This window comes from Zonotrichia albicollis, chromosome 2 (genome assembly GCF_047830755.1).
Source record: "Zonotrichia albicollis isolate bZonAlb1 chromosome 2, bZonAlb1.hap1, whole genome shotgun sequence".
NCBI lineage: Eukaryota > Metazoa > Chordata > Aves > Passeriformes > Passerellidae > Zonotrichia > Zonotrichia albicollis.
In genome coordinates, this window is record NC_133820.1 from 57,463,097 (window position 1) to 57,488,365 (window position 25,269).

Consider the following 25,269-nt stretch of genomic DNA (forward strand, 5'->3'; position numbering starts at 1 on the left):
TCATTTACTGACATTCTGTGGTTCTTATTATTTGAATCAATGTGATTTTTCAAAAGACAATACAATGCAACTATCATACAGAATTAGGATATTGCCTAGATAAGACACATAGCCTTAAATTCAATGGCAATTAAATGCCTGTGCCATTGCTTTGTTTTCATCTGCTGGGATTTTTTGAGGCAGGTCTCTCCCAGAAATGTTGATGCATATAAAGGAAGTAAATAAAACCCACATTTTGCAAAGCCAAGTGTGACATCCTCATGCCACTCAGAAATCTGAAATTTCTGAAGATGCTGATTGATCTCAGGAAGAGTAATTTAAAAAGATCTATGATGATAAATATTTGCCATGTTGCCACACACACCACTCAAAGGTGGTGAAGTAACAAAAGGCCAGGTGCATGGTCAGGGGTTAGACTGGACTGGGATAAATGGACACACACCTTGTCCCAGTCTTTCACCTGAGGATATGACTGCAAAGGAGAGTTTGGAATTCAGTGTAAAACTGTCCTTCCTCAGAGCTGAAAGAGCTGAAATCTGATTCAAATCCCACACTGTTAAAGGTCAAGATTCTGCTAATAAGTGATACTGATCTGTGATGCATATGGCACCAAAATCACTAAAAATCATAGTTAGATTTAACTGTACGACTTTTCAGAAACCACAAAATCACAAAATGTAATGAAGTCACTTCATTACATTTATGAATGCCAGACCATTCTGTTTCAAATCCAGCCTGTTTGGTGAAGTTGATGTCTTGTATTTTTGTGGTACCAAGTTGGGGTTTCTCAGTCTTTGTATGATTTATGATCCCATTTTCCCTTATTACTAACCAGTATTTTCATATTTAACTATCCTTATCCTAATGCCTCAATAGATGTGCTGGGCTTAATCAGAGGACACGAAATATTTGATTCAAGTGATGAATTCTGTTTCTGAAAGTCTGTTTTTAATGCACACCATTTCAGTGGACCACATCTTTTATGAACCAGAATACTATTTATATCCTTATTTTTGTGTGTTGTGGGACCCACAGAGACCATGATTATATTGCAACATGTGTTTTTAAAAGTACAGAATATGTGGAGAGGCCATTGGAGGTGAGACTCACCTCAACCTCCTTTAGGCGGGTACGATGCAAATTTCTCTTCTTCTGAAGGGGCTTCTCTTGCAGCCAGCAGTGCCCCTGCCCCAGGCCGCCTCGGCAGGAGGAACGGCAGTATCAGCCCCAGCCTTCATGCTGGACGTCAAAACGTCTGTGCCTGCTGGAGAAACGCCACAGCTGGGATGGAGAAAGGTGCCGAAGGCGCTACCTGGAATCGGGCACGTCAGAAATCCCATACACTACGAGGGACAGTGCCAACTGCCTTAAAGTGCCTGGGAGAGTCCGGGCTAGAGCAGTCCCTTCCCCGGCTGCAAATCCCCGCATTTCTACACATCAACCTTGACACTTTGGCTCCGACAGGGCCAAATCCCCCTGGCTCTGCCTCAGTCTCGAGCCCTGGCCCAGAGAGTGCCACAGGCACTGGGGACATCGCGGCTCCTGCGATGGGAGGGAGAGCGGGGCTCCCGACGGCAGCACGGATCCGTCCGTGCCCGCCCGTGTCCGCGGGGCGTCCCCGGGGCCGCGCTGGGATGCGGGACCGGCCCGCGCCCGGGGCCAAGCGCTCGCCGCCGCCGTGAGCGCCGCGGAACATGTTCCTGGCAGGCGAGGCCAGGGGAGATGCAGTGAGGCGCGGGGCACTTTTCCAACAGCTCCTCCGCCGGGAGAGCCAGTGGCACGGCGCGGCGCCGCAGCCTGCCGCTCTCCCCGGCTCCCTGGAGGAGAGGCAGCCCGGGCGCCATGCAGCGAGGCAGGGTAAGGGGCTGCGGGCCGGGGGCTGCGGGCGGTGGCGGGCGGGCGGGCGCGGTGTCCCCGCTGTCCCCATCCCCGCTGACGGCGGCGTCCTTGCAGGTGCGGGCGGCGCCGGCGGCGCTGCTGGCGCTGCTCTGCGCGGCGCTGCTCCCGCTCCGCCCGGAGGCCGCCAGGGCGCCCAAGCAGCGGCCGGCGCGGACGCGGAGCTGCGGCGAGCGGCCCGAGGAGCTGCTGGAGCAGCTGTACGGGCGGCTGGCGGCGGGCATGCTCAGCGCCTTCCACCACACCCTGCAGCCCGAGCCGCCCGGCCGCCAGCACAACGCCAGCTGCCCCGCCGGGGCACGGCCGCCCGCCGACAAGAGGGTCCGGCTCCCCGTGAACCTGCGCAGCGCATCGCCCTGGGCATACAGGTGACTCCGGGCGCCGGGGGAAGGGAGGTGCGGCCGCCTCGGGGGCTCGGGGGCTGAAGGGAGCCAGGGCGGGGTCCCCGTGCGGGACCGGGAGCGCAGGGCTCCGCCGGCTTTGCCGGGGCGGCTCGGGAGGAGAGGGGCGGCCGCGGCACAGGGCAGCCGCCGGGAAAGGCGCTAAAACACACGTCGAAGTAGGCGATAGAAGGTAATTATGTAAAAACAGCTTGTGTGAGGGCACAAGCTATGTCTAATGGGCAAAAAGAGAAATGAATGAGGTGGAGCAAGCCGTGAGATGGAGATCACATCCACATCCACACCCACCCGGGAGCACTGACCACCCTCAAAAGGTCACTTGGGCAAATTGTCACATGTGACAATCAATCAGTGCACCCTCAGCAAAGGACCACCACCACCAAAGAAACACCTCTTGACTATGCAGCAACCACAGAGGGGCTCAAATGCTTTCCCAAAAATGTGACTCCAGACACTGCTGTTTCTAAAATACTTCAGGATACAGTCTGTGTTCCGGTTACACACCAACAGAGCCATATCCTCACCTACCAAACAGTCCCAAGGGCTCCATGTCCCCTTTGCTGTAGGACCATAGGCAAGGTTTGAGTACAGCAGTATTCTACACCTGTGTTTTCAGCCTGTGCTTTGCAAACCTGCTTCCTCTGAGGTGGAAACAGGGACTGGCAGACTATTTTTAGGGGGCATAAAAACAACTAAGTAAAGTTAATTTGTTGTGAGGCTGGTTAATACACAAAACAAGGGCCTGCACTTCTATTGGAAGCTCTGGAAAAACTTGGAAACCACTGATCTAGTACACTAAACCCAGTGTGTAATCACATTCTCAGAAGACTATGAAGTCTTCTGGTGGTTTGAATAAGACTGAGTTCTGTTTACAGCTTTCTGTAAAGGACTGCAGACAACAGGAAGCTAAAACGTGCAAACTTAAAAAGGAATTGACTTTCTTGCTACTTTTTATACATTATCCCTGGTATACACTGTGATGCCATTCCTGTGTATCCAGCAAACAGTTATCTCCTTGTTGGGCTCTCCAATAAATATTTATTTTATGGCATGGGTTTTGCTCGCTTTTAGTGTAAGAAGTAATCCTACTGAGAGAAAGATGGTTTATTTGCTCAGTAAGCCTTTCATAAGCAAAGTATTTTTAGCAATACATTTTCTCTAAGAAAACTGAGGATTTTTAAGCTACGTAAGAGTGCACAAAGTGAGCAAAACACCTACCGTTGGGCTCAGGTATTTTTTACAGTGGTTTTGCAAAATACTAGTGCTATCAGAAAATTCTTCCTCTGGTTTGAAAACAGTGCCTTTGTCCTTATGTCTCGTTGGGCAGGTATTTATTTTCAGTTGGAGCTCTGTATAGGCTTACTTTTTAACAGAGAAGCAGCTGCTTTTTGGGGCTTGGCTTACAAAAGTAAATCCACTGTACTTTTCATCCAAGTGTTTTCAGACAGACCACTAACCATTCACATACAAGTAACTTGATGACATCTCCAAGCTAGGAATTTTAAAATATAGCGGGGAAGAAGTATTACACCATTAAAAGCAAAATCTAAAATCCTATTCAGAGGGAAAAATGTTTCTCTAGGGTAAAGAAGCTGAGCACTCTGTCTAGTTAACAGATCTCATTTACAGCTTTATTTTTGTGACTGCATTTTTACTGTATCATTGGCATGCAATGAGACAGCAACAGATACCTCAGGATGTGTAATTAAAGTGTAAAATATAAGACTGCTAAAGTGCATTAGCTATTACCACCTGCTATCTAATAGATTTTGAAGATAGATATGAATATTTGTTTTGTTCTGTGGTCTTCAGCTGGACACCCTGTAAGCTCCTTAATCCTATTAGAGTTACTCCATATATTTGAGAGGGACACACAGCTCTCCATTAAAGACTGCAAGTAATGTCCCATTTGGCTTTGTCAATGGTTAACCAATTTCATTTATACAATCCCATCAATTTCTTCTCCATGGCTGGAGTGTTAATCTGGAGAGCTGCACACAGCTCTCTTCCTTACAGGACTTTCTCGACAAGCTTACTTGCATTTAATTCTTTTCCCTCATAAATTGCTCCTCTTCCCAGATTCATTGCTTTCTCCTGAACTGCCTTCTGAATCACCAAAGTTGTTCTAGTGGTGAATGCTCATCAATAAATCCACTGTAGGCAGACCCCTCTTGTATGCCCTGATAGGAAACTGCTCAAAGGCTGAATTTGACTACTTGAAATTTGCATCAAGGTGCCTGTCCCATTCCAGTGTCTCACACACATCCTGCTCTTTTCTGCACCTAAAGACTTACAGTGCAGTTCATTCCTGCTCTGTGCATAAAGGCTCTTTTTTCTTTTTGACATGCATTTTAATGCCTGAGATACCTCATGCTGTTTCTCTGTCTTCACTGGCGTTGCAGCATTTCCCATTGTTACCATCTGCAGATTTCATTAACATACTGTTTATACTGCCTATTCCAGGTCATTAATAATAAAGATATTAAGTCTGGCTCTACTTACCTTCCCCTGAATATCTCCCCAGGCACCTGCTCCCAGCTGTTTAACGCTGCTGCTTGTAATTCTTCTGTTCACATGACTGTTCAGTCCAAGTCAACTGGAATTTTTTCATATCAGCATTTATGAGAAAGAATCAAATATATTACTTAGAGAACTGTGTATAATGTTGACTCTACTGCATCATCTGTATCCCAAGCCTGTCATTCTGTTTAAGTGTGAAAGAATTAGGTTTGACTGGGTCAAAGCTCAGATAATCCTTGTGTGGCTTCTTTGCTTATCTTTGTTCTGTGCTTACTTTTTTTTTCCATTACTTGGTCTTTTAATTTGGTTACACAAAAATCAAGACTTACATCACTTTTGCTGCAAACCAGAGATGCAGGAGTTGTACATGGATTGCACCTCAGATCCATCTGGTCCCTGATCCTGATGCTAGCAGGGTATACCAACAGGTAGTATTTAAGACAAAAGGTATGGAGAAAATACTTGTTCATGTGTCTGATACTGAAATTCCATCCTGGTAGCCACAGGAGATCAGTATATAACTCAGGGCACAGAGTTGAATCACGTGAATCACTCTTTGCAGAGCTATAAAGAGACAGCAGAGTTCCCTGAAGTCAGTTGAGCACGCTGGATTTGCTCAGCAGTTCAGGAAGCTGGGCTACAAATTACCCAGCTTTTTTAAAAAATAGAGCTACAGCAGGAGTTCTGCCCTGAAATCATCCTTCCATGAAATCATCTGGCTGACTGTGTGCCAGCTTGTGACATCTATCCAGGGGTTGCTTGTCCATTTAGCAGTATTACATGGCCAGTCAATGAAATCCAGGGAGCCTGCTTGTACAAGGAGGTCCTGGCATTGGCCACCTGGCTACTGCTGTGGGTCAGAGCTGCTCGACAACAATTAATGGAATGGGTGGGCCTGCAGACCCTGCTGACAGCACAGGATGCTGCCCTTGTTAATATTTACAGAAGCCACAATCATGGTGAATCATTAGCAGGGCAAGCACAGCTCCACAGATGCACAGAAAAGTTGCTCATGGACAAGAGCCATTATGAAAAGGATTAATTTTAAATGTCTGCCTAAACTTTTGTGGGGGTCTGATCATAAAGCTCAGAGCAAACCTTGAAAAATCTGATCCTGCTGAAGTCAGCAGCACTTTTACAGGTAGTGCTAATTTGTGATTCCATTCATGGTGCTGCAGAGCACAGATGATATTCATTAACCAGCTGCATATATAAGCTCTATTTTTATTTTCTGATGTCTTAAGGCTACAATAACAATCATAACTAATTTGCAAACACACTTCTACGTGATTTTAGCAAAATTTCTTTATGTGTATTCAAGAAGTCATCCATGCTTCTGAATTTCCAAATTCTGTGGCTTTTGTTTCTGCCTTTGGGCCTAATCCTGCATCTACTAATGGTTAATTTACAAAGATTTAACTTTTATTGCCAGTGTTGCTCTGATGATGTTAGCCAAGTTAGCCAGTCCCTCTCCAAAACATTACCCAGCTTGTTTTTTTCTATTTTGCAAAAATCAGTTTCAGTTTATAAGCATCCTTGGTTTAGTACTCATTTACATAAATTCTTAATACAAGTAATACAGGCAAGTCATTTTTCACTGGTAAACGCCAAGCTTGTCTGCAGTGTGTTTGAACAAAGTCATACAGCAGGGCTTCCCTTCAAATAATACTCCAGTCATTTTCTAGAAGCTTACCCAAGGCATTTTCCAGGATTTAACATTACCACATGGCATGGTGTGCCTGTCCCAAAGATGCAGCCAAGGGAAAGAATAGAAGGGGATGCAGAGCTGCCATTCTTTTTGAGTTGAGCACATTTGTACAACTCTTCAGAAAATCAGTTAGCATTGGGCTATTTCTACAGTAGTAATACCTATGTTGCTGCCTGTATATAAAATAAAGCATTACATGAACAAAAGAACACCTGCTATAGGGAAATAAATGTCTTGGCAAGGGGGGAAAAAGTTGTTAGCTCTTAATCCTCTAAGTATTTCAGAGTGTGAAGGAAGGGGATGATGATCTGCTTATTAGACTTTTGATAACATCCAGCTGTTAGCCCAGTGCTAGCAGTGATTTTCTGAAGAGTCGGCTCCCTGCCCCAGCACAGCATCTGACCTGTGGAATCAGAAGCTTGGAAATTACGAAGTGACAATATTATTAACAATATTACATATAAAAGTAGCAGTACAGGAGAAGGTAGATTAAGTCTCTGAAAGAGTTTTACTTCTGACAGCAAGTTTTCTCTTGAGTTTCCAGGCTTAGTACATAAATGGCAGGAAGTTTGTTTTTCACTGGGAGCTCTCAAAGCGCTCGTAGGGTCAGAAGGAAAAGCAGCCGAGTCACACTTCATTAGCAGCTCCAGCTCAGCACAAACCTGCTGCTTGTTCCAGCAGATGGAACAGAGCAGCCCGGCACAGCTCCCTGCTCCTGTCACTTGGGAACAGCAGTGCTGGCGGGGCAGACTCAGCCTTCAGTGGTGACCTGAGTTCACAGGACACAGGCAATCCTCATCAAAGTGTCCGGGCTGGCTTTGCAGCAGTGCCACAGCAAGTGACACAAGGCTGCAGGGGACACTTCAGTACCAGGGGAAAGCTGCACTTCTCTTGGTTCCCCACCACTCTTCCCAGCTCCATCCATCTCCTGGGTGTAAAGAAAGACATAGCAGGAACTTGGAGCATGCAGTTTTACCTGGTTAATTAATCCAATAGAAAATATTTACCCTCTTCCAGGAGATTTTAAAACATGACTTGAGGAGGTTGGTGTTTCTCAGTGGCTCCGACCCAAGCAGGTCTGGGTTGCCTAGAAAGACACAAATGAGGTTTTATTTATATGGCTTTTCTGAATAAGTTTGAGCTGAAGATGCAGAACCTTGTATAGGGCTCCAAATTTTAGTGACATTTGAGTTCAGTTATTAATTTCAGGAGACATTACTTACAGGCTTCAGCCTTGAAGTTCTGGTCTGGATGCAAAACCACATCTATATTTTGAATTCATCATTAAGTTGGGATTCTCTCTGATTTGTTCCAGTCCTCACATGATGTATTAACATTGAACTTAGTAATATAAGAGATTTTTTCCCTTGGAAAACCATGCCACAACCACACCATCTTTCAAAAACCCCACCCCATTAATACCTGACTTTTTCCACGTGGAAGTCTGGAGGAGAAAGGTGGTTGCAGACTGTGATTCCAGTGACAGTATTCTCCTGTTATCAGTGAAACCTCTTGTGTTTGCATGCAGAAACATGTTCATGCTTTCCAGAAACATCATAAACCAGGTGCTAGAGATAACACAGTAAATACCAATAACTTGACACATGGTGTGTTTAACAATCCACCACTGAAATTACTCACACTTGAGTTTGAAATGGGAATGTATTACAGTAGAAAAGCCTGTGTTCTTCTTTCTTCCCTTCTGCTGGCTACCAGACATTTTATTTCACACTGGTGTGAGATCCTGTAACATGAAGGTATTTCCTGGGGAAAGTGAGTATAAATGGGACAGAGAAGCACTGCAAAAAATATCTGCAAAATCACAGGTGTCTGGCTATTAGGGAACTGGTCAGATTTTTTGGTGAGGAAAACAAATTCTTTAAATTTTATTTATATATAATAATTTAAAAATGTCTATTTTCCTTGACAATAGGATAGTCAAGTTTGTGTCTGGCAAAAGCTGTGATTCCAGATTTCCTTTAACAGATAAACTGGCAATACTCCTGAAACGGGCAGCTCCCTTCTGTCCCTGCCTAAGTTGCCTGTTCACCCTGGCTTGTTGATGCAGAGTTCTGTGTATATGTGTGGCAAGACAGCTGGCAGACCAAACCCCAGCTTCTGATGGAGTTACTCCTCAGCAGAATGAGTTCCTTGATCAATCCTGTGACCAGAAAAACACCAGTGTCAACCCAGGGGTGGGTGTGAGAGGGAGAGCCAGGCTGCCTGTTCTCACAAGGACAGATTTTGTTGACTAGCAATGACTGCAGTCACAGCCTGAGGCAGACCTAGGGTTCTGCCTCTTCCAAACCTGAAACCTCTTCTCATCTCAGAGACAGCCTGAAGAGATAAAAGGCGAACACTTTGATACCTGAGGAAGTGCTGCCAACCCTGGGAAACATAATTTAGAAATTGCTTTAAATCTATTAAGATTTAAGATCACTTTAAAATCTATTAAGAGATACCACTTGGAGGACTCCAGCTCTGGGATGACACACAAGAAGGACGTGGACCTGTTAGAATGAGTCCAGAGAGGCCATGAAAACACTCCAAGGGATGGAGAACCTCTCCTACAAAGACAGGCTGAGACTTCAGTATTTAAAAGAGCCCTACAAGAGAGCTGGAGAAGGACTCTTCACAAGGACATGGAGTGATAGGACAAGGAATAATGGCGTTAAATTGGAAGACAGTAGGTTTAGATCAGATACTGGGAAGAATTAAGAAGTGAGGGTAGTGAGACACTGCCCAGAGAAGCTGTGGATGCCTCATCCCAGGAAGTTGCAGTTTATCTCGGTGTGGGCATGAAAATGTTGCTCTTCTGTGGTTAGAGGAAGATACAGTAGGCATGAATTAGAAAAGCAATAGAGTTCTGTTTACAAGGGGAATGCACATTTATGACCCTAAATATACTAGGGAGAAAAATCTATTGCAGAAATAATAGTACAATTCAATTCTATTTCAATTACTAAATTTTAAAACATCATGTCGTGGCTTTAACAATAATAACGTTAACGACGATTTGCACCAGTTTTTGAAGAACTCAAGGCAGATAAAAAGTTTAGAAATGCCCAAGTGTCCTTTTTAATGCTCTGTTTACCTATTTGGTCCAAACTGCAAAACTCATTCTGATTAAACCCTTGAATCTTACAATTCAGAGAGTTAGGCACTCCATGTGCACTGTAGGACCTAATCAGTTCTGTAACCTGTTCATGATTTTTTTCTTTACACCTTACACACTAGAAGCTAGACAGCAACAGCTACAGCTGTTTTTCCTGGTGAAGACAAAAACCCCATGATATAATCATTATAATGCTATAGTAATTATAATAATATATATAATAATGTGTAAGACTATATAATTCCAGATGAATACACCTGGTTTTAGAGGTACTAATGAACCTTTATCTGCTTCCCCCTAGGATCTCCTATGATCCCACGAGGTACCCCAAGTACATTCCCGAAGCCTACTGCCTGTGCAAAGGCTGCCTGATGGGGCTCTTTGGCGAGGAGAGCCTGCAGTTCCGCAGCACGCCGGTGTTCATGCCCACCGTCATCCTGCGCCGCACGCCCGCCTGCGCCGGCGGCCGCTACGTCTACACCGAGGATTACATCACCATCCCCGTGGGCTGCACCTGCGTCCCCGAGCAGGAAAAGGAGGCAGAAAGCCTCAATTCCAGCATCGATAAGCAAGAAGTGAAGTTGCTGGTGGGCCAGAACAAGCCCTCATCGGAATGAAGAATGGATTCAAAGTCATGTTTCAGTACTGGCCTCACATCATCACCTCACCACCTCAGGAAACTGCACCGCAGCAGCGAACACACTCACTCACCCTCCTTTTCTGCTTAGTTGTTTCAGACATAAGATGGAAAGTCCAGTCACTCAGATCATTAGAGACGGCAATTAATTCTATTTCTTTAGCTCATGTAAACTTGTTTAGTTCATTATTGCAAACTCCAAAGTAGCTTTTTTTTTTCCCTTAGAGAAGAACAGAATTTTGTCTTTGCTTATTCACAGCAAATGTTAGAAGATGATGTAACTGTAAGACATGGTGGCTATTACTATAGCAGGCTACTGGTTGTAGATATTTTTGAGGAATCCATTATATTCTTTTAAGTACGCTTGTATAAAAATCACACAGCTACCCTACATGTGACAAATCAGCAGTTAAAAGGATAATTTCTCCAGCTGGGAGAGCCTCCCTTTATACTGCATAAGCTCCATGCTTTGCCTCTGAGCTGTTACCTCTTTGGCTAATTTATACACTACAGCAAGGAAACCTTTGCTGAGTTGGAGTCATTCATGAAGCAATATTCTATGTGCTTGCTATTTTTAAACTTGCCAAATTGCTAAGGGTACAAAGGTTTTGAAAAAAAACATGCTAGAATACTGTAAAAATGCAGCAGACTTTCTTTATGTGGACTATGTCTAATTACAAAGAAAATACCAATTAGGAAAAACACAGTTTGTGTCCCAAGAATTCTGTATTTGACTTCATCCATCACTGACTGCTTAACTTCCTTGTGATAAAACTGTGTTCCATGCAGCTGAAAGGCCCAAACCTTTCTCATTTTAGGAGAGGAGATTCCCGATTAAAAAGTAAGTACCTTGGATCAGCTTTACCTCAGGTGTGTTGCAGGTGAGTAAGCAGGCTAGGTCTTAACTTCCAGATCCTACAAGAGGTCATCGAGTTGAGTCCCAGCCAATCCAAAGCTGTTAAATCCAACTGATTTTTACAATTACTGTTAGTCATTTCTCCTTATGCTACATGTAACAGATGATCACCACCTGCAAAAGCTGACCAGGCAGCCTTCCATCTGTGCAGCCTACTGCTGATGGAACTTGGTGGCAGGCTCTCACCAGAAACCCTGCGTACACAAAAACTTGCATTTCCAGAACAAGAGACTGAAGTTGACTCAGCCTAATGAATGAGAATCAGGAATGACCAGGCATGCCTCGTACAAATGTAATTCCTCAGAGGGCCACACTCACCAAAACAGATAAACCTCTGAATGCACAGCAGAGAATCTCTTTAACAGATGAAGGATCATGACTGCAATATCTTTACAGAATGAACATCATATGCAGCAATGTGTCTGTTACATCATGAATCTTGAAATTTGCCTTAATTCACAGCAGAAAAAGCCCCTACATTACATAAACACACTCTTCTTTGGAGTGTTGTTGGATGAAGAATGGAAAGACTATGAGCTAATCACAATTAACAAGTTGAAGACAGAATGAAAGTCATAGGACAACTCCATCATTATTGATTGTGCTCTCTCTGACTCAGTCTAGAGATATAACAATATTTTTATAGCGCAATCTGTGAAACCTCTTACAAAGCCTAAAATAACTTTAAGAACTCCAGAAACAAATAAAGATTCCCATCACAATGCCAGATTGAAGGTTGTAGCTGTGGTTTTTGTGCAGATGCTTTTCCTCAATTTTCCTCGTCTTTAGATCTGTGTTCCCTCCAATTGTGATGCTTCTATCTCAAGGGGATTGTCAAAGGGATTCTGAGTTCAGAGATGCTCATAAAATGTTTATACTACTCAGAGAACAGCTAATTGCCTGGCTGCTGCCAGCAATTATAGGCAGTTACCTTTTCCCCAGAGAATGAAAATACTTGCAGCAGTTACAACCTCTTTTCCTTCCTTCTAATGTGGAGGAACTTCTCACCCTCTGAGCAGAGGGAAGTGGTAATCAGAGGGGCTCAAAAGGGAGGCTGACCCACAAAACTGTAGAAACACTACTCTAGGTGATGTCTCAGTAGCCTGATCCCTTCCAGCTTCACCATTAGATTGTGAGGTTTTCTCCATATGTACACTTCAGGCAGCGTGAAGTTGAACCTTCAGACTCCACAGCATAGAAAGCAAAGTCTTCACCCTAAGAGGCAATAAAATGACCCCAAACAACAGCAAAATGTCCAACCATGCAGCACTTAGCTGGTAGCCCCTCTGGATATCTACTAAATGTTAAGTCTGGCCAAACACTGCCCTCCAGCAGAACTCATTGTCTGCACTTTTGTTATACAAATTTGTCTGCAACAAATTAGTTATTAGAGAACATGGATATCTATTTGCATTATGTGGAGAAAAAAAAATCTCTTTTTTTTATTGCAACTCTCTTGTCCTCCAGACATAAATTGTGGAGTCATTTTGAGGTTTTCAAGTAACTAGAGCATGTTCGGGGAATTCCTGAGAGGTGTAAGCTAAAATCAGGTAAATGGAACATAATCAATTTCTCCACTCCAGAAAAGTAGATGCTTTAGCTTATAGAGAGCTTCAGAAAGTGGATGATTGAAGGTACTTGAGAACTGCAAAACCTCCATGCATCAATGGAGGGCTTGTGTTGGTGACCTCCTCATCACACTGCAGCAAGAGCAGTAAGCTTCCATGGCTCAGGCATCTTTACGCTATTCTGTTCAGAAGCACATTTTCCCTTCTTAATCCTCCTTTTCCTCTGTGACAGACTTTTTAGCTGAGCCAATTTGCTTCCTGATTCAGCTTTCCAGTTAGGTGTTTCTTAAAAAGCTGTTTATGTTTCAGCAAGAGCAACTGTTTGATATTTTGTTAGTGAGCAACTGTTTGTTAATACTTAACATCAAGAGCTATTAGCTACACAAACACTTGCTGGCCTTCAAAATATCCTTCCACATATCCTTTCTCTTCACATTACTCATGTGGGAAAGGTTGAGTGTTAAATGTAGTTTGCATTTGTTTGGAATTGGTTTTTTTTAACAAGGTCATCACATCATGGATTTATATCAGTTTCATTTCAAATGTGGTGAGACATTTTCCAGCTTCCAGCCCTCTGGTACAGCTGCCACAGCCTTGCCTTTAATTTGCACGGGGGAGGGAGTGTTCATTGGAGTTGCTTCAAGGCTTCACAAACTGTTGACAGAAGGAAGACATGAAATGCCTCACTGAACCAACTCCAGGCCCAATAAATGCAAACAATTCAAAGCTAGAACTATCTGGCAGCTGCAGCTGATTTGAGAAATTTTTGTTGTGCCAGGAAAATCTTTTCCTTCAACAAGGTTGTCCCTGGAATACATTAGGAGCCACAAAACACAGAACAATATCCTTGGTAATGAGATTATTTTCTTGTCTGTAGTATCGCTTAAGGTAATTTGGAAAATTCCTATCATTCAGGAAGGCTGAGGAAAGCCTGAGATGCTAGTTTGGGTTTACTTGCCAGTCATCACCTGAAGGTGTCTGTCTGAATGGGTGAAGATCTACAGCTACACATAAACATGGAATTGTGTGGGGGAACATGAACGTGAAAGCAGCAGGAGCAAAAGAGAAAAAGGCTGTGATGTGCTCAGAAAGTATAAACACCCATTAATCCTGCTGGCATGAGGGAACAGCCATAACTGCCTGGGTAGGGTAGTTAAAGAGGCTGTAGCACATAAGACTGTGCAGTCATAAATGCCACTGGAAAAGGAGCACGGTGCTGACACTTCACCACAGTCTGTTCCAACAGGAAATCCGTCCATGAGACACCCCCAGTAGTCAGTCACTACTTGACACTGACATTTTTATTCACAATCCTGTTACAGAAGAAAAGAGGGTTTTGATGTCATGTACTATTTCTTAAAGTTACCACACTGGCACAAAACACAAATTCACTATGGATTTTTGTGACTTGTACCCTTCTCAGAAACAGCTACTTCCTTGGAATCAAATAAGACAAAAATAGTTTACCTCTCATCACTGAATGAAGGCTGTAAATGCCACTAGTCAAGCTCTGCCTGGGCAGCTGCCTGCAGTCCCCAGGCTTTTAAGAGGGAGGCTGCTGGACAACGGGCTGCTCTGTTGAGTGCATCTGCACAGATTTCCATGCACCCACAGTTCCGTAACTGTGCATCTTCACAGTGCCCCTTTTCAAGCAGTCTGACCTACATGTGAGAAGCAGCAGTGATTTTCTTGGAAGTGAACTTCTTGGTAAAACTGAACGGTGCACTTTTATCTTTTTAAGAAATATCTCTGATGAAGTTAGTGAAGTTGACCTTTAATTCTGCTATGGAGAGCCCAATAATACACACTTACCAAAACGAAGCAAATAAAACAGCAAAATAGGTGAGGCTTCAATTTGAACAGCACATTCTAATTTAGGTGGGTGGCAGGGGAACAGTATCATTCCTTCTGGCAATCATACCTGTCCCACTTGAAGCCTCTATGCAGTTAATAACAAAGTTTCATGAGTTACTTCATTATCTCCATCTGCTTGGTGTGCAAGACACTGAGGTAATGAACCAGTTTCAAGTACAGGTTAGTGCCAAGAGCTACGCAGTTCCCATTCTGGTTTGCTTTATTTTCAAACTGGCCACATGAAAGTGATGATGTAGCCTCCCAGAAAACAACTAAAGCCAGGTGTATTTCACCTGTGAACAGCCATTTTCAGGGGAGTTCTGGCTCAGCATCTGCTTTGAAAGGCAAGACTGTGTGGGCCCTGGCTCACACAGCAGAAAGGAGAGGCCGGCGCCTGTTCTCCCTGCGAGCATTTCCCTCCTGCACTTCCCCTGTTTTAACAACACCTGTGACCAGCCTGACAGAAACCAAGGCATGTGCAAGAGGGAAAAAACTGTTACCATGGAGCCCAGGAACACTGCACGCAGGGAAGGAGCAGCAGGTATAAATGTGAGGAGGGAAAAGCCTTAGCAAGCAAACAGATCTCTTGGAAAACGGGGAGGAGAGCTAGAGTGGATTGGGTGGCTGTTTATGAACCACTTTTGTGTTCAGCTCAGACAACACCATTCTCTGAGCACTGAGAGAGGATTAGAATCCATCTATATTATTCTTGCTCAGCTGTTTACTCCACCAGATGGGAAAATCTGCATCCAAACAGCAGAAACATGAGTATTATCAGTGCCTTATAAAAAGTCTCATCTCACAAGCTTAATTAGGCTTATTCCCACCACAAATAAATTCAGTACTTGATTTTATATGATTTGTCTTGTAGATGCAGCATTTCTGTTAACTTTTACACAGTATGACATACAAAGACAAGTGCTTGTGTTTTGTAGAGTGTTTTTAGAGATTATAGAAGTGTTGAGTGCCTTGAAATTTATGAACTAATCTCCATCCAAAAAATACTTCAGTAGTGTAGTCAAAAGGCTAGTCAAAAGTGGCTTCAAAATTCCCAGTTATCAAAAATCTCTACTTATGCAAAGCAAAGCCTTTCCAATGTATTACCTATTTTGGCTGAAATATAGACCAAATCTTGAATATAAAATCTAACATTTTTCCATTTGAAACAGTGGGAGTTTATCAATATATTATTCCTCAGTGGCCTTGTAAGATTCAATGATTTTTAGGATGCTTCTATTCTACTGCTCTGCTGCTGTCTGTGGAACAGGAGAAAAAGATAAAATCAGGTAACTGGGAAAAAAAATCGTACCCATTCTTGTAACTTGACATACCTGTACATCCTCTTTAGCTTGATACTGAAATTATTAAAAAGCAGGCATTATATTTAATCAGAGCCATTGTGATTCAAGATTTAAAGGACATGTGTAGGTCACACTACTACAGAAGTATCACATTCTTTGGCAATGACGATTCTGATGCCTGCAAGGCAAACACCTATGTGTTGTTATAAGCTAAATTCACTTCAAAGAGGTCACTGACGTGTCCTCATACAGTAAAAGCTACCAGTCAGAATTAAAGTCTAACAAAGAAGTTCCCATTATCCAGCACCTGCATTGCTTGGTCTGCATTTACCTGATACAAAACGCAGTAACTGCAAACACTTACTCATTTAAAAGAGAGAGGCCATCACACTGTGCTGATTCCAGCTATGCCACAGAACAGTACTCAGAGCTGACTATGCCAGCCCTCAGAAATGTGCATAACTGACAGCAAACAGAAAGAAGCTTGACTGACAAAGCTGTAGATTTGTAGATGATCTTAGGAGCATTAGTCCAGTCCAGAAGCATAGTTCACATAGCATCGAAATTCATTGGCTAAATTTCGTGAGTGTTTTGGAATAAACTTGCACATCTTCACACCAAGATGCTTTGCTGCCTGTTCCTCCATGACTGCACCTGCAGCAAAAATAATTGGTATTCAATAAGAAAAAACAGTAACAGAATGTTTGAACTTTTTGAATAGCTCCTCCCAAATGCATACTTAGAGAGCCTGGTGTTTTTTAAGGAAGGCAGGCTTAAAGCAACTACACTCTCAGCCTTCCTTAACAACAGAATCTGTTGGGAAACTTAAAGTAAATCTAGAAGAATGGAAGACATCCCAAAGAAATGAATGTCCAAGAAATTTAATAAAAATAAGTAGAAGGTAACAGTGCCATTTTTACAGAAACCAAACTTGAACTCAGTCTTCTTGCTACATTTCAAGGAAGTTAAATGGTAGGGAGCCATGGGAAATGCAGATTACATCTACTCTTTCACTTACATAGACCATGAAGTGATATTTGCAGCTACACACTGAGAAATAACTGCTTTGAGCAGTAAACTGAAGGACCACCTATCCATTCTAGGGAAAAACGTCAAGGAGCAGGCTTTCCATGGCCACATTATTTTAATTTCCTTTATTTTGCCTGCTTGGTTGCCTTCCCTCAAATTGTACATACAGAGGGGTTTTGACCTTCACTTTTTGGAAAGGTTTCCTGGATGTCTTCAGATAACAATACAGTAATAACAAAACAGTTGAAGAAAAGCCATGACTTGGGCAGACACACATCACTTCTCAATAACAAGTGCACCTTCCTAAAGAAGGACCCACAAGTACAGATATCTGGTTATCTGGTTTCTGCCTTTATCACTGCTTTTTAATTCCTCCTGCTGTATTTCAGTGCCTAAGACATAAACAATAAGTTGCACCTATGTTTGCCATTCCCACACTTCAATCACTGCAATTATAGAGAGTGGCCCTTCTACAAGAAAAATTATATTTCTGGAATTTTCCTGGATAATCTTATAATTCTTCAAAAATTTAGTAAAATTCATAATGCCATAGGAAAAAAGTACTGACTTGAACTATTGAAACCCACTTCTGTTTAAAATAAAGGTTGAACTCAAGTACTCAAATAAAAGGCTTAGAACACATATTCCTCCTTAAATTGATGATAATTCAGCATTATTGAGTTAGCATTTGTCTCACGTAAGTTTGTCATTAGAAAGAGAGAAAAAAGCTACTTAAGGGGACCTAATATTTTTATTAGTTATACCTGTGCAAAGCAGAATCTTTCCTTTTGTCAGGTATTTGATGGTCTCTGCAGTCTTTTGAAGACATTCCTCGGACAGATAGGGTGGATCTGCTATTACAATGTCAAAACTGTGTGGCAGGAGATTTTCAGGTAAGTCCAAAGGGTGGTTGTAATCATAGAAGATAAACTCTTCTCCATACACAGAAAACCTTCTGTCATACTCCAGTATACACACAGAAAAATCCTCACCATCCTGTTCTTTCAGTCTCTGGTACACACTCGGTGCACTAACACATGCTATCCTGAAAAAACACACAATAACTTAAAATTGTAATTTTAAAAGGCAAACAACAGCAACAAAACTCTACAGTCTTCTCAGCAGTCTTCAGAGAGGCTTTGGGAAAACATTTTAAACATTAGTCCCTAAAACATAAAATATTGTTCCTCCATTCTAACAATTAATTATCATAGTAACAAAATTTTAAGTATGAAAGTCATTACCTGTTCAACCACATGCTACATAAAGATCTTAAGCTAAACTACAGAGAAAGTCTTGTCTCAGAAAAGCAAGGAAATACACTCAAAAATGAAAAATTACTGTTTATAGAAGTAGGAAGAAAACCAAGTTTTTTCCATCTGTTCTACAGAAACATAATATAAAAACGAATTATAAGTCAATAGTGTGCTCTGAAGCACTTTGTATTTCTCAAAAAATTACAAAGATTCATAGTAAACTTTCACAAGGCACAGCCTACAACGAAATGAAATGTCAGCCTGTCAATGAAATGACAAAGAGGAAGATCAGTATAAACGATTAACTAAATAACATCAAAGCAGTTCTGCAGTATCTCAGTTGTACAAAACTGAAGTACAATGAGTAATGAACTAAACTGCATGCTCTTGTCAACATAGCAGAAACAAAATATTTGCAGAGGAGACATGTTAAATCTACAACACAATCATTAAACCTACCTGCCACCTTTTCCAGCTGCCAGAACTGCTTCCTTAGCCAGGCATGATGCAGTTTCATCACTGTACCAAAACTGGCTCAGTTGCTGAGAAAGATAATGCACAATTACAAACAACATCAAATCTTCTGGCTGTGCTATGCAGAGTTATTTGTGGTGAGCCATAACTCAAGAAATCCACAGCAACTTCTCAGTTCACAACCTGTAAAGCTGGAAAGGTGGCTGTTTTCCTGACAGCCTTCCTACTTCTGTAATTTTGATATGCAGCAGGTACCTTACACACTCTGTTTCCAAAACATGAACTGCAGTATCAGGAAAACCAAGAAATCCAAACCACTGACCAGGTATTTCAAAGCCAATGTGCAGATGCACATTATTTACGTGCTCTGAAATTGAGTTCCTTCAGCAGACGAGGAAAAAGGCCCTTGAAAAGTGACAGTATGGGAAGAAAGAAAAGGATAAGAAAACTAAATCAGAACGATCAGAAAAAGGAAGACCAAAAAAGCCAAACCCAGAGACAAATCAGAAATCAGTCTGTCACAAATAAAAAGAAGCAGCAAAACAGCCATCCATAAAAATAAAGAAATAAAACACACACACATTAAAAAAAAGTGAAAGGAAAGATCCCTTGGTCTTGTTACACTACGTTTGTCTCAGACTCAGGGAAGAGTCTTTACTACTATCACGTGCCAGGCTGGAGTTAAAATTTCCAGAAGGGACAGATGTTTCTGTTAGCAGCTTTATTCCCTCTCCCTGTATTTTCAGTTTGTACCCCCCATGCACATGTGGAGCAAACAACTACATCCAGATTTAATATTAAGCAAACCTCCCTACAGTGTTGCCATCCATGAATAGCAACATCTTGAGTGTTCCCCTCTTTAATTTCATTTCATTATCCAGCCACAAAAGAAACTCGGTCAGGGCTATTCCTCTCTCTGTCTCTGTGCTTCACTCACTGAAATTTATAGTTTCTTACCCAGTCTTCTTCTATTGAGCCAATGGAATATTGATTAAACCCTTGGGAGGTCTTCATGCCCTCTCTCTGCTGCTGTTCCAAATAGAACTCCTGGAGGGCAGCCAATGTATGGGATGAAAGCTGGGGAATGTCATCATCATCGTCCATTTTCTTAGATGTCAACAAGAAAAAAGAAATTAATTGAATTAACCCATTTCAATTGTGAATGTTTTTACAAACAGCATAATCTTGTGAGGTTAAACAACTTCCAACAAGAATGCAGCTAACTAGGAAAACCTCCTAACAAAAGAAAACTTATTCCTTCTACTTAAGCGGTCTTAAATCAGTGAGAGGCCAATTGGAAATAACAAGTCTCCACAGAGAATTCAGGAAGAGCAGCAACACTGTTTCCTTTCTATACAACATGGATTTGGCTTATGTTCTTACGGGGAAGTTTACATTACAGCTTTTGGGTTCCTGTGGATCTGGAAAATCCTATAGAAATTATTCCCTTCCTTCCTAGAAATAATGATAGCTATTGGTCATTCCTTCCCATGTTCAAAAGCCACACCATTTTTACTCCAAATGAAGTAAACTAGCATTCCAGCTCAGCATCACCTGGTTTTAACCTCCATGCCATAAAAAGATTCCTCTAAATGGAAAAAAAAAAAACCTACAAGGGAAAAAAAAAGGCAGCCAAGAAGCGCCAAGAAGACCCGGTATGTACCAATGGACAAGTACAGCCATTTCAGAAAGCTCCCGGAGCGGGTTCTGCCAGGCAGTATCCCCGAGCCCTCTGCCCCAGGCAGCACAGCCGCCTCTGCCCGGGAACGGCGCCACCGCGTGGAACGGAGGTGCCGGCAAGGACTCGGCACGTGAAAAGAACTGGGGAAAACGGAGAAAGATCTGATCTCAACAAACCACTTTCCCTGCTTCACACTCCTAATTCCCAAGGTCCCTGAGGCTCCAGCTGACCAATCCCAGCTTGCCCCAGGCCCTGGGTCCCTCCACATGCAGACCACGCTCTGACCTCACAGAGATGCTCTCTGGAAGCCACACAGGGGGAAATCAGATGTCCAAGAACAGCTCAAGAACACTGCGTAAGGTTTGGAAAATAAACTCACGGTGAAGTCAAAGGTCACCTGAAGGAAAACACCAGAAAAGGAGGTAAGCTCCCTCAGATAGAGTGGAACAGGAACAGGCAGGGTAAAATGGGAAATTTGTGTTCATAGGGTAAAACGGCAAATGTGAATGCTACTGGTCCCCAAAGGGCCAGATCTACCCACAAAACAGGAAAAATGAGAGATGAATTAATTACACCCTGTGGCCTGCAGTGCAGCAGGTGGGATGAAGCTCAATCTCTCTCTTACTAGCTGATGCACTGTTCAGGCAAATGTCGTCACTACAGAGTGAAAGCTCTCCAAAGAAAACAAAAATTAAATTAAGAGAGATAAGAGCAGCACAGGAGACTCCAAGGCCTTGTCCACACAACAATGTTGTATGTATTTAACAGTAGTTTCTGATGGTCATGTATGAAAAGTCTGTTTTTACATAGCCAAATTCTGAAACAGAGAAAAAAATACTCAAAAGAAACAGTATGGAAAAATTAACAGTCTTTGGTCCTCAGTACATTCATTTCACCTGTAGTTATGACCACATGGAGAACAGGTGATAAGAAAACATTAGGAAAGACTGCTAAAAGGCTATGGAATAGAAATACATCTGGAAAGCCATGCTGTTCATCACTGGGAAGGAGGAAGAAGAGTACAGTGTTAGTCCTTTAGATCTCTTACCAAGAATATAAAAAGCACATGTGAAAAGATCTTATTCTAAGAGTAACCTTGATCAAAAGACAGAGAGCATGAAATGGAGTTAAATCTAGTTGTCTGTGTTTTTTCCAAGCTGCCCAAGTCAGTCTTTGAGACAAGCAGTTCATCATGCACGGTGTTTGCAGCACACACCAAGAAATGCTGGCCAGTGGTGTGCAACCTAATGAAAATCACCTGGCAGGGGCTGCAACCACCTGCCTGGAGGTAGAGAAGTCCTGATCTGATACACTGGAAAGCTACTAAATGTCTGGACGTGTACCCTGATACCTCAAAAGCCGGAATTTCACAATGTGCCAGTCACACAGAAACTTCATAGAAGAGCAGCTCTCAGAGGATTACCAAATACGCAGAAAATACAATGGATTAACGAAGCAAAGTCAGGAGGCCTGATGACTACTTCAAGCAAAAGGAAATTACGATGTGTCCTACGGAGGACAGGCTCGGGATCACCGGTCCCTCCTACACGTGGCTGAGGGGACACGGACCGTTCCCGGAGAAGGCCCTTTCCAGCTGTCTCCTCCCCCGTGGATCGCTTCGAGGCCACTCTGCGGCCACACAGAATCCCCGTGGGGGGCAAGGGGTGATCCCAGCCAGCCCCTCCGCGCCCCGGCCGCCATCGCCCGCAGGGTGCAGCGGGGTCAGGCGGTGAGGGGGCGGTGGTGGGTGGGTGGGTGAGCGTGGATGAGGGGGCCGTGGTGGGTGGGTGAGGGTGGATGAGGGGGCTCCGCGCCGCCGCCCTCACGGCGGTCCCGGGCGGGCACGCGCAGGGGCTCCCGCCCGCACTCCCGACCCGCGCGCGGCCCTCGCGCCACTCACCGCCCGCCGGCTCCCTCCGCGCGCGCGCAGCTCGCCCCAGGCCCCGCCCCCCGCGCGCGCCGCGCCGGCCGGGGACCGCGCGCCCCCTGCTGGCCGCGGCGGGCCTGGCGGAGCTCCCGGCCCCGGCCCCGGCCCCGGCCCCGGCCCCGGCCCCGAGCGCGCCGGGGAATGGCGTCTGTGCCGGGATGTGGGACGGGAGAGGCGCGGGACAGAGCTGGGGGCCCAGACAGCCTCCGGCACCGGCCTGGCAGACCCGGAGAGCACAAGCATCCCTCGAGTCAGACGGCAAGTGTTCAGGAGCCGCCAGTTCTGCCCTGCACCGCAGCCCAGCGCCCCAAACTGGTTTTCTACAGCTGAGTCTCCTGTCCAGGCTTTCCATTGCTATTCAGCATTAGCAGGCTGGAACGAGCTCCCTTTCTTGCATACAAACGGAAGTCGAGCCGATTCATAGATGCTTTCAAAACATACTGAGTTTTAAAATACCTTCCTTGTTTAACTTCATAAAATTATAGAATGGTTTGCATTGCAAGGGACTTTAAAGACCATCTAGTTTCAACCCCACTGCCATGGGCAGGAACACCTTCCACTGTCCCAGGTTGCTTCAAGCCCCATCCAACCTGGCTTTGAACTCTTCCAGGGATGATCCACAGCTTCTCTGGGCAACCTGTTCCAGTGCCTCACCAGTATCACAGTAAAGAATTTCTTTCTAATATCTCATCTAAACATACTTGCTATCAGTTTGAAGTCATTCCCCCTTGTCCTGTCACTATATACGCATGTAAAAAGTTTCTCTCAATCGTTTTTTGTAGGCTCCCTAGAAGTACTGAAAGACCACAGTTAGGTCACTTCAAATCCTTCTCTTTTCCAGGCTGAACAATCCCAATTCTCTTAACCTTCCCTCATGTGACAGGTAGTCCCTGCCTCTAATCCCTGGTGTCCCTCCCTGGACTTGCTCCAACGGGGCAATGTCCTTGTGCTGGGGACCCCAAAGGTGGAAGCAGTATTCCAGGTGGGGTCTCACTAAAGCAGAGGGGGAGAATTTAATCCACTATATCTTTCCCTTTGGTCATAAAAACTTCCCATTTTCCTGTTTCTCATGTGTAGGCACAACATGCTTATCTGGCACGTCTCATGATCTCACTGCCCCAAGACAAAAAGCTCACCCATTTTTTCTCATTATTTCTTTATAAAGCTCGATGTTTGTAAAAGTCATGTGCATAGTGTTGCCTCTGTCACTCAATGACTCACCTAGAATCCAACCCATAGGATGTTGTCCATCAGATTATTTAACCCAACAGCAGACTGTCCTCATGCTCTCCAGAGCCAGAATATCAGCAGTGAGCTGAGTAAGAAACTGTTTTACCTACAGCCTGCTCAGTCTTCATCTGCCACAGCATTTCACTGTAGCTGAACAGAAAGTCACGGGCTCAGCACTGGGCATTAATAAACAGAGCAGAACTACTGCTTTAGAAGACAGAAATACTAAATTAATGATAAAATATTTTGCAGCACAGCTTACATATGCAGCAGAGAATCAAATTTTCTTGCCACCACAGGATGTGGGAATTGGCCAATTTTTCCTTCAGATCCCCATATTTTTAACCTCCCTCATGTGGAAACAAGGTTTTTCATGACAGTAGAGAACTGTTTTTTTTTTTCAATTTTCATCACTGAGCATTCAGTACATTACCCACTTTGTCTTTGGAAGTTCTTGCCAAAAAAAGTCTTCATCCCAACACAGAAGACTGTCTCATACGGTGGATATCCATATCTATTCATGCTACCAGCACTGCTGTAATTTAAAACAAACAAACCAACCCCTTTTCCCTGCATTGTGGAAAGTGACAAGTCTTGATATTGATACCAGTGTAGCATTACTGAGGGCAGCAAGAAATTGGTTTAGGTACTACAGTGAAGTGACACTTCAGTAATTGTCCTATTTCATGCATGTTCGTAAGGTATTTTACATGAAAAACACTCTGCACAGGGCTGATAATGAAAGTGGAAATGAGACAGGGATGACACACTCTCAGTCCAGATTTCCCAGAGTAGCAGACTGCCCTTTGGCAAGCAATCCCTCCTCACCAGAAAGGTTAGACAGATCACATAAGGGCACATGGCTGTCTAGGGGCTTGGGGGTGGGCTGACAGGGTGACATTATTTAGGTTATGATATCAGATACTACTTGGCAGCAAGCACAGCCCTTGCTTGAATCCTGTTACAAGACAGTTCTAGAAGCAAAGCCCCAAAGGAGCTCAAGTGACCCTGTAGGAAGGAATAAAAACAGGTTATCCCTGGCTGCAATTTGGGATGCGAGGACAAATGAAACATAAACACAGGAATACCTGTAAAGTGCATCTTGAAAGAAATTTCTTATTTATAATTGGGTTTTATTGTCCCCTAATATTTTTTGCAGATAGGTATTTCCAGCTAGGCTATCTCCCCTGTCCTTTCCCTGACAGACCCATGTCACACAGCAGTGATACTGGTGTCCTTGAGACAAACCTGATGACATAGATCACTGCCTCTTCACTAATGCATTTGCTAGATCAGAAACAGTGTTTAAAAACACAGTTCTAGCCTGGAAAGCAATAGCAACTTGTTACTCACAAGGCATTTCTGTTTTGGGGTTTGAGTTTTTATTTTTACTGAGTTGCATTTTTTCTCTACTAATGAAATTCCAGTTTTGTTCTCACTGTAGCACAACCCGCAGTCATATGAAAAAGTATAATCAGGTTTAATTAATATAAAAATAGATTATTAAATTCTACTTGCAGAATCTTTCCTATTGCCATTAAGCCTAAAAAAACTTCTATTAACTTATTTACAAAAAAGCCCAAAAACCCCCACAAAAAACCCCCTCAACATATTTAGGGCTGGCAAACCAACTGCACATTGATTTAGAAGGCAGCGAATGCTTTACAACCATACAAGGATAATTTTTAGTTATTAATGATAATGGAAAACAGCAAAGTGAAAATATTCTACTTAGAAAACAACCTGCAACACCCCC

General features: G+C 43.5%; 2 protein-coding genes across 3 annotated transcripts; one reads left to right on the plus strand and one right to left on the minus strand.

The window, feature by feature from the left end:
- The first annotated feature begins 1,708 nt into the window (after positions 1–1,708).
- IL17D (interleukin 17D) lies at positions 1,709–15,665 on the plus strand. Its single transcript, XM_074535232.1, has 3 exons — positions 1,709–1,857; positions 1,954–2,264; positions 9,942–15,665. Exons 1-3 carry the CDS (start codon positions 1,843–1,845, stop codon positions 10,255–10,257), a joined length of 642 nt encoding a protein of 213 aa, XP_074391333.1. The 5' UTR covers positions 1,709–1,842; the 3' UTR covers positions 10,258–15,665.
- EEF1AKMT1 (EEF1A lysine methyltransferase 1) lies at positions 10,622–22,560 on the minus strand. 2 transcript variants are annotated; one of them, XM_074535231.1, is made up of 6 exons: positions 22,257–22,359; positions 20,642–20,753; positions 19,633–19,782; positions 18,661–18,743; positions 17,710–17,990; positions 10,622–16,570 (listed from the first exon to the last, which is right to left on the minus strand). In XM_074535231.1, the coding sequence occupies exons 3-6, from the start codon at positions 19,777–19,779 to the stop codon at positions 16,443–16,445; spliced, it is 639 nt and encodes a 212-aa protein (XP_074391332.1). In that variant the 5' UTR covers positions 19,780–19,782; positions 20,642–20,753; positions 22,257–22,359; the 3' UTR covers positions 10,622–16,442. The 2 variants fall into 2 exon arrangements, with proteins under 2 accessions (XP_074391332.1, XP_005482588.2); XM_005482531.4 differs by lacking the exon at positions 20,642–20,753 and having other exon boundaries at positions 22,257–22,560.
- Between the last annotated feature and the right edge of the window lie 2,709 nt (positions 22,561–25,269).